The sequence below is a fragment of the Vollenhovia emeryi genome, unplaced genomic scaffold, assembly GCF_000949405.1.
Source record: "Vollenhovia emeryi isolate VEMERY1.0 unplaced genomic scaffold, V.emery_V1.0 DF939159.1, whole genome shotgun sequence".
Lineage (NCBI taxonomy): Eukaryota > Metazoa > Arthropoda > Insecta > Hymenoptera > Formicidae > Vollenhovia > Vollenhovia emeryi.
The window spans coordinates 237,944-247,135 of record NW_011967207.1 but is presented as its reverse complement, the minus strand read 5'-3'; the positions used below and the strand labels follow the sequence as shown (position 1 = coordinate 247,135).

General features: G+C 37.4%; 1 protein-coding gene across 8 annotated transcripts; it reads right to left on the bottom strand.

Annotated features, from left to right (window-relative positions):
* Nucleotides 1–5,767: 5,767 nt before the first annotated feature.
* LOC105564788 lies at nt 5,768–8,702 on the bottom strand. 8 transcript variants are annotated; one of them, XM_012017457.1, is made up of 4 exons: nt 8,521–8,702; nt 7,028–7,158; nt 6,498–6,726; nt 5,768–5,948 (listed from the first exon to the last, which is right to left on the bottom strand). In XM_012017457.1, exons 2-4 carry the CDS (start codon nt 7,107–7,109, stop codon nt 5,897–5,899), a joined length of 363 nt encoding a protein of 120 aa, XP_011872847.1. In that variant the 5' UTR covers nt 7,110–7,158; nt 8,521–8,702; the 3' UTR covers nt 5,768–5,896. The 8 variants fall into 8 exon arrangements, with proteins under 8 accessions (XP_011872847.1, XP_011872843.1, XP_011872848.1 ...); XM_012017453.1 differs by having other exon boundaries at nt 8,530–8,701; XM_012017458.1 differs by lacking the exon at nt 8,521–8,702 and adding an exon at nt 8,450–8,514.
* Between the last annotated feature and the right edge of the window lie 490 nt (nt 8,703–9,192).

The following is a 9,192-nucleotide window of genomic DNA, read 5'->3' as shown; positions in this document are numbered from 1 at the left end:
CACGAAGAGTCCGGTAAGTCCGGTAAGTCCAGTAAGCACGGCGGGTTGAAAGACCGCGTAACATCTCGCCTGTGTGTGTGGATTGCGTTCATTTTGCAAATTTTCTAAATAAAACGGACGACAGATTCGTGCTGTATCGGTTCGCAGTGTAGTACGTGTTGCCTTAAACGCACATTCTATTCAGTGGCGTAGTCAGAATCAAATGATCGAATCACGGGAAATCTACACTGAGAAAAATGTCCGAATAAATATTATATAATCGGATAATCCAGTTACATAACAACAAACGGATATATCCAATTAAATTGTATATCCGGGGAAAAATATGATCGGTTTTTTCATCAAATGTTATCGATAACTGCATTTCATCGGATAAATTTCATCGAATATACCTATCCATAATTTAATCGGAAAACGTAATCGGAAAAGTTAACCATCGGAAAAATTAACCATTGGAAACATTATTTAATTGGTTTATCCGGTGGAAATTTTTCTCAATGTATAAGATCCAGTGAGTCCACCATACACCATAATAAAGATAAAAAGATTATTTCACTCCAATCAAGAATTGGAGAGAAAAGTTCTTTGCAGACAGATAATTATTTAAATATATAGTTACTAAAGTTCTGAACAAACAACGTTGGATCAGCCTTAGAAAAGATTCCCGCGTCGAAATTTTGGTACTATTTTGACACTTTTAAGGATCATTTACACCTACTTAGCTGATCCATACACCGACATAGACCAGCAATAACCTACTTTGATGACATCATATTTTTTACTCCTCCCTTGAATATTTACTTCTAAAAATTTACTTTATCTTTTACTTAAAAGAACTACTTAAAAAAATTTCCAATACTATCAGTTTTAAAGTAGGAGTAAATTTTGTAGAGTTCAACATAAGGCCAAAATTTCGACTCGGTATTAATTTTCTAAATTGCTCAAACAATCGTTGTTAAACTGAAAAATGTGCCATTCTTCAAATAATATAAATGTAATAAATATTGCTGATTCTCGAGATTCCCATAAGTTCAGGATAAAGCGACGTTCATTCTTACAGTCAGCCCAATCTTTTAGCTGCGCCACTGACGTCCGTGATCAGCAGTCAGCGGGTCGACGACGGATAACCGCGTTTGAGATTTAGTGTCCAGCTTTTCCAGGGAAGACATAAAATAGTCGCAGGTGCACCGTCAACCGTCACATAAACGCCCGCGCGTATATACGCAAGCGGTATACACGTACGGGAGCTACGGATTTTGCATCGCGATAGAGGTCTGATGCAAATGCGAGATCGGGTCGAAGACGAAACACCTGCACCGGTCCATTCTCCTCACTGCCCGGGGAAATTGATCGGTCGGATTTGTATTCACGTCGCGGGACGCTACTTCCGGCCTGGATCGACGCGTGAGATCGAGAGATCACCTCGACCTTAACGCAAAAATTATACGCGCTGCAGTCTGGCGACGAGCGCTTTGCGCTATCACCTGGTGGCTCTCTTAAATTCCATTATTGATATTTTACTTTCGCAAAAGCGCGAAGGATGCGCGTATTAATTCTGCGATCGTAAATCAACGATTATTTCGATTAATTAAACATAATCAATTAAATATAATCGGATAATCCAATTACATAATAACAAACGGATATCCGATTAAATTGTATATTCGATGAAAAATGTCATAGGTTTTTTCAGTCAAATTTTATCGGATGCGTTCATATTTTAATCGAAAAAATTTTTTTTCCGGAAACGCTATTTAATTAGTTTAGCCGATGTGAATTTTTCTCGGTGTAGCGTGTCCTCGATCAAAGTTGATGAACGAACGACTCATTGCCCACACAGCACAGAAAGATTGCAGGAAGATTGCAGAAATGTTACATTGCAAGATTGCAATATTGCAGCAACGTTGCGCAACATTGCTGCAACGTTTCTGGAGGATTGCAGCAACGTTGAAATGTCCGCCCTCAGAGAGAGATTGCAACATTATAGCAATGTTGCAGTGCAATATTTTTGGAATAATTTGTTGTTGTACACAAGCAGAGAATTTACTAATTACATATACATCCGGGCCTTTTTCAATGCATAATAGTAAGCTATTGCGAAGCAACCTAACGAGGTTATATCGCTTCGCAATAGATGGAGATTGCGAGCAACATCGCACTGATCAAGTACTTAATAATTCGCCCATTATTGGTATCAACAAAAATAACATTATAAAATTCTCGTAATTAGAAAAATTTTTTAAATAGAAAATATAGTATTTTCATTATTTCTGAAACATTGCTGCAATATTGCTATCGAAAGTTTGCAATTTTATATCCCTGCAATGTCTCTGCAAGATTACACTGCAATCTGCAATGTAACTGCAACCATCTGTGCTGTATGGGTGTCAGCGTGCCGAAGACTCTTCGGCGAAGAGTCCAGCTACGATATCGCTATGAAATGATATATGACTTCAGTCGAGCTCGCTTAATGTTCAGAATACGAGATTTTCCTGTTCCTTATGCGCCAAGCGAACGATCGACTGTTTGCAACGTTACATGCCTAGCCGTAAATCAAAATCCAAGGGTCTTCCGGCGTCCGATTGATTCGAGGAATAGTCGCAATTTTTATCTCGCGTTACATATGCGCACCCTCTCAGGAAGAATTTCTGTTACCGGGATAAAAATATTCTTGACGCATTTATATTTCTCACAACCTCACTTAGTATAAAAATAAGACAATATCAAAATAAAATCAATAATTCTTATTCCCCTCTATCGAATTAAAAAAGATTGACTTAATATAATGTTTTGAGACAAGAGTAACTTATATAAATGTAATAAGCTTATATATTCTTGCATTTAGAATAAATTTTTCCTCCATCTTACAACGCATGAAGTTGGCACCACGATATTCGACAAAAAACGATACATACTATAATATTTTTTCTAGAAGTTTAGAATTGTTTATTTAAGATTAAAATATTCCTTTCTCTATAATAAATATGATTGGCGCTATATCGATCCTATTTTATGATACATTCAAGTGTAATAGCATTGGATCCGGAAATTTTTTCTGTGAGTGCAGGAAAACAACACACGCGTAATGCAATATCATTCGTTGAAGACGGGGAAGTTGAAGACTGCAACTCATTTCGCGTCATTATTGCTCATGCTTATTAAAGGTGATTCGTTGTAATTGTAACTAATGAAATGGAGACATCGCAATGCGTGCGTCTGTGACGAATTTGTGAGCGGAGTAGCGAAACGCATGTGACGCGAAGAAAACGTTAAGCAAAAAAATTACAGGGAATAAAAACAATTCCGCGAAATTAGAAAACTGCGGAAGGTTTGACGTAACAACTGATTGCGCAGGAACGGAGCTGCATATTTTGATTACCATGAGGATACATGGAGAAAATTTTCTTCTTAAAATTTATCCTAAAAGTCATGTAATCGTGGAACAACGTGACATTTCGAAGAATTTTATAAGAGTTTTCTGAAATTTTACCACACATTGTGCTAGTAATTATACTTATTGTACAATTAGTAGAGGAGAGTCGTCTATTATGAGATATAGTAGGCTCCTAATATGAAATAACGGAGTTTCTGCTAAATTAATAGGCATCATCTGTTGATTCCGCCATGAATTTATTGCGTTTAATGGAAATTTCATTGTTAGATCGTGCGTGTAATGGTTGCGAAAAAAGATTTGTAAAAGTGAATGTTGAAAACCCATTGTCTCATAGTAGGAGCCTATCTCATAATAGAAGACTTTCTTGTATACATTTTACTAGTAGAATGTATGGTCAAATTTCAAGAAACTCTCATGAAGTTCTTCAAAATGCCATGTTGTCCCATACTTACATGATTTTCAGAGTAAATTTTAAGAGAAAATTCTCTCTGTATATTACACGAGGAGTTAAGAGAAGAATGGAGAAATCATAGGGTCTATTCTATAATAACAAATAATCTCGTTGTACCGTTCACCTCTTTTGTCTTCAATTATCGACGTTGGAGCTGACAGTTAGTAACTGCATTATTAATTTCGATCGAAAATCAAGTGAAGAAACGAGGGAGATATTACGATCGGCTAAGCTTGGAAATGAAAAGCATGGGCAAATGCTCAAGCAAAACAAAAAGTCGTTTAAAAATTATGATATCAATGACGACATTAAAAAGATAAAACGATATATCTATTTGAATGACCGTCTTGTCACTTTTCGACGACTTTCGTCGAAAGAACGCGAATCGATCGTACAAGCAAATTGACAAAAATCTCACTAGTATCAAGCTAGTATCAAGCAAATATTGTCATCAAGTGTACCAAAAATTAGTAAAATTTTAAATTCTTTTTTGTTTTTGATATAAAGTCGACCAGCATAATCTAGATTTTGCTGCGTATCTTAATTCCGTAAAAGAGTTTTGCATTTCTCTAAAGCCAATTAAAAGTTTACTTCTAACAAAGAATGTCGATAATACAGACGGCCTTAGGATCCCCATCTTTTTTCTATATTACTATCTAAGAGGGGAAAATGAAAAACCGGGCATTAAATAATAATATAGAGAAAGATGGAGAATCGACTAACCTCTGATTAACCCTTGGGAAAATTTACTTTAAATGAATTTCAAAGTTTTCAAAGTAATGTTTCAAATTTAAAAGTTTACTTAATGAAGTTAAAAGTTTACGTAAAAAATTGTAGAGTAATTTGGGACACTTAAAGTAATTTGTGGATAGCCAAGCGGCATAGCACCTTCTCGTAGGAAGAAAACCGCACGCGGTATTATAAATTGCATCACATACTTTTCACAATTCTTAAACTTTTCTTTTAAATTCTTAAAATAAGTTTTAAGTTTATCTTAAATAAAAGTTCAAAGTTTCTTATTTATTAAGTTATCTTATTGAGTTTATCTTAAATAAAAGTTTAAAATTTATTATTTTTCTAAAGTGAAATTTCAAGATTTTTTAAGGTACATTTTCCCAAGGAAACAGTTAACCAGAGAATGAACGACCGGGCCTTAGAAGAGACAGAGAATCGACTGGCCTCTGATTAACAATTAATCAGAAAATGAAAAACCAGGCCCATATTATTTTGATGTTATTTTGTCTCTATACGACTTCTTGTTCTGCTTGGGTAAACGACATGTTTTGGACGTGCGTGTCACGCGCCGTGGGAGCATCGCGTGGCGCGGTGCAGCAACACGATGCACGGCGACCGCCGCATGGCGATCGTTCCAGCGGCTGTCTTTTGAATGCGAGCTGCCATATTTCAACCGACCGATCTTTTTTTTCGGCTCGCACACAAACGCGGAATGCCTAACAATCGACCGGCGGTCGTACTGTAAGACCGTGATATACCGTCGTCAATAAGGATCTACTCGTAAAGAAACCGTATTCAAATTACGTTTGTCAGTGTCTTGAGAAAATTTACCATGTCATTCCTCTTAAGAACTCGAGAAAGAGAAATCTGAGCTTTGTTAACGATAATAATGCGCAAAGATATAAATGTTAAAATTTAAGTTAAATTTACAGTAAAAATAAATAATAGAGGGATATGCTTTAAGTCACCAGTGATAAAAAATAATTAACTTTTTATAATCGACCATCTTAATAACAGCGTAGTAATGAAAGATTTTATTAAATTATTTCCGACGTTATTTCTCAATGTTGGTTAAAGATTGCACGGGTTGGGTGCGACGTGTGCATCTTGTCTTAATTAAATTTAAAATTTTGAGAAAGTGAAGAGAGAAGCGTAATTTTGCGAGCGCGCAGTAATAAAGCTGGGAGTGTTATGACACAGAAGAATTTTATTATCCTTTTTGTTACATGAACCGTGGCCTAAAAGTTCATCGAAAGAAGTGTGATCACAGATGAGGGTGTAGAGGGTCGTGCGGTTGTCCTCGGAGTGTAGAATTTTCACCGTTTCCGAGATTTCAGCAAGTATCCCGCGACGCCCAGATCTAAATACCTGAAAGTGCCAAAGTCATGTATGTCTTTTCACATATACAATTAAACATTGATCATAATATAAAAGCAACGCTCTCCGATTCAAATCCTATTATATCTCAAATATAAATTCGTTTTTTTCTTTTAACTGAGCTTAGCTCTTAAAATTAAATACATAAAATCTGTTTTTCTAATTTCTAATGCAATTTACAAGTAGATTCTATCCGGAGAATTTTGCGTTCAGTGTATTATTTCGTTTCAGTTTGTATTGTCGAATGAGAATCCCTCGGAGAATTAATCGTTTACTCCTTACTCCGCAGTTCTGCCATCGGTAAACAGCAATTGAGCGAATCCATCGAGGATTTAGTAAAATAGCGGAATATTATCGGCAGCTGATATTGTCTGATTATAAAATTTCTTAGCTGTTTGAAAGAAAATCCAAACGTGTGTGCGTAAGCGTCCAAAATAATTTACATTGCGATTATTTCGGTATTTTTACAATAGACATAATTAATTGAAATCGGAACTGATGACTCGATAAACAAGAAAGGTAGATTCTTTGTAAATTTACCTCCTTCCCGTTGTAACGATGCCACGTTTCTCCCTTTTTTCCGGCGTTATACGGCTTCCATCGGCGAAAACGAGTCTGGACGCAATTGCAGTCGGTCTTTCCGGTGGACCAGTAGTTGCTGACGGCACGTTCGACAATAATCTTTTACCCTGACGATTTTCTTTTGATTTCCTTCTGACATTTAAGTCCGACGACACGACAATTTCATCGAAAGTCTGGCCGAAAAATGCTACACAATTAAAGGGAAAATAAATTGTTTAACGATTTTCTGTAGAGATAAAATCGAATTTAATAAATCTTAATTTGCATAAAATTTTGGAACAAATAAAAACGTGGACGAAAATGAAGTGTTTTATCTTGTAATTAAATTCAACGAGCCAAAGAAGGAATTTGAAATGTCTTACCACGTATAATTCATGTCTTAGTTTTGTTTTACACAATTCATGTTCACATTCGCGAAAGCAATTTTTAAAAGTTAAAAGAATCTTTAAACATTCTAAAACCAATATGCAATCTACCGTTTTACTTACGTTTTTCGTTAGATGCCGTCTCTTGAGCATTGATTATGACACAGACTGAAGTGAATAGCAAAAGGGCCAAAATTTTTATCATCTTGTAACGGGAATTTTTATATGTCCAAAGATCGAAAATTTTTGTTACCCTGCAAAGTAAGCAAACAGAAATACTAAGCAACAAATTGGGTGAGAAACAAAATTTGCGCTGACATTTTTCGGCGCAATCTATTCCGACATTACATCATTGAATTCTCCACATATGGTTAGATTATTATCATCAACGGTTTGTAACAATACAATTAAACTATTATTACTAGTATAATTGTCTGAACAGCACCTAAAATTATCCGAGCGCGATTAGCGTCGACACAATTAGCGTTCACGAGTAAAGAAAAGCAACCTTTATTCTTCCATTTGCAGACATTTACATGCCAGACGGCAAAAACTGCCGATTGTTTGATTTCGATGGCACAAAAAAGCATACTATCCGATCACCTTTACTCCCGCGTCACGCCTGAGTACTCAAGAATTCTGAACACCCGTTAACTTCAAGTAGAATCGTTAAAAGGCCTTCGACGATTTTGTAACCACCATTCGTAAGAGAACGCAAGTTCGAAGAATTACCAATTGAGTCACTTTTCAGAGCAGTCAGCATTGGCGGATTCTTACGTAAGAGCAACGGATTGCGCAAGTCAATAACGTTATCGGAACCGAACGATCACTCTCTACAGCATAAAACTCTTCGCTTATAATCAAGCATTAGAAATGAATATTCTCCGAAGAAAGTTAGTAATGCGTCGTAAGAAATCCGGTTGGATTATTTTTCTAACCGAGCTGAAAGAAATATTCCACTCTAGAAAGGACCTGGAATAGATTTATTGAAGATAATAAATGCACTGAAACAGAGGACACGGTCCCTCGAATGTATTCCTTTAAAACGATCGATCGATTTTCTCCTCGATCAAAGCTTTCTCTTAAAAAATATACTTATTTTTCATTGTAACGATTAACCGCGTTCATATCGTTCCCAATTTAATGAACACATTTAGACGCGACACGAATCGCAAGAGGAGACTACAAAGAAGCATACACTGAGAAAACTATCCCGGTCTAATCGGATAATTCATTTACATATTAACAAACGAATTAAACTGTATATCCGACGAAGGATACGATCGGGTTTTCGATTAAATTTCCTCGGTAATTGCAATTTCATTGAACGTATCCGTAATTTTGTCGGAAAACTTGACAAAAAGAAACCGATGGCTACTTTTCCATCGGAAACACTACTCAATCGATTTATCCAATGGACATTGTTCTCAGTGTACGGAGCGTCGCGCGTCGAAAAAAAATCAGTCGTATGTTCAACACTACTGTTAACTCTTATCACTCCGCGCGTCATCCTCGCCCTCAACCTTGCGAAACGACAAAACAAACCTCCATGTGGGTCGGTATATGGTCTCACTTATTCGTAATGGATCTCGGGCTTAATAGCTAGCAGTACGTACTCGACTTACCGGCGATAAGTTGAGGATATACTTTCCGAGTCGACAACCGCACGAGAAATGCGAGCACAATGACGCGGGAGCCTTCAAGAAAGCATCGCGGGTTTGCTATAGTGCGTGAAGCACAGGAACAGACCCACGGGTACCAGCGAGAGGAGGTGCTTTAAAGGCGTCGTATACTGTAGTCTATTGCACCGGCCGGACCACTTTCTATTTCATTTTTTTCTCCGATTCCCCCCCCCCCCCTCCTCCCTCTGTCTCACCCGTTCGATCTCTCCTTCTGTTTATCTGGACGACTCGTACTCTGTCCCTCTCCCTTTTTACTCACAGACGGAGGGACTGGTTTACCGGCTGGCAGGGCCGTAGGTGCCCAGGAGCGGCTAAACAATGGTTAACGACAGGACAGGACCTTTAACGAGCCTCTTTGACGCATCTCGGGTGTCACGAATGTCATTCCTTCGGAATGGACGTCGCTAGAAATACCGTCCTCGAGGATACGAGGATCCTATCAGAATTTTTCCCTTCCGCGAGGCAAGAGAATGAAAGTTCGTTGGCTTCAACCGAGGATTTCACTTTAAGAGGTCGATGACAAGTTACTCGGATTAGTAATCAGATCGTCGACATGGGAAGAGTTGGAGCGGGATTCTAGCTTCTCGTGCGAGAAGCTACGCCATT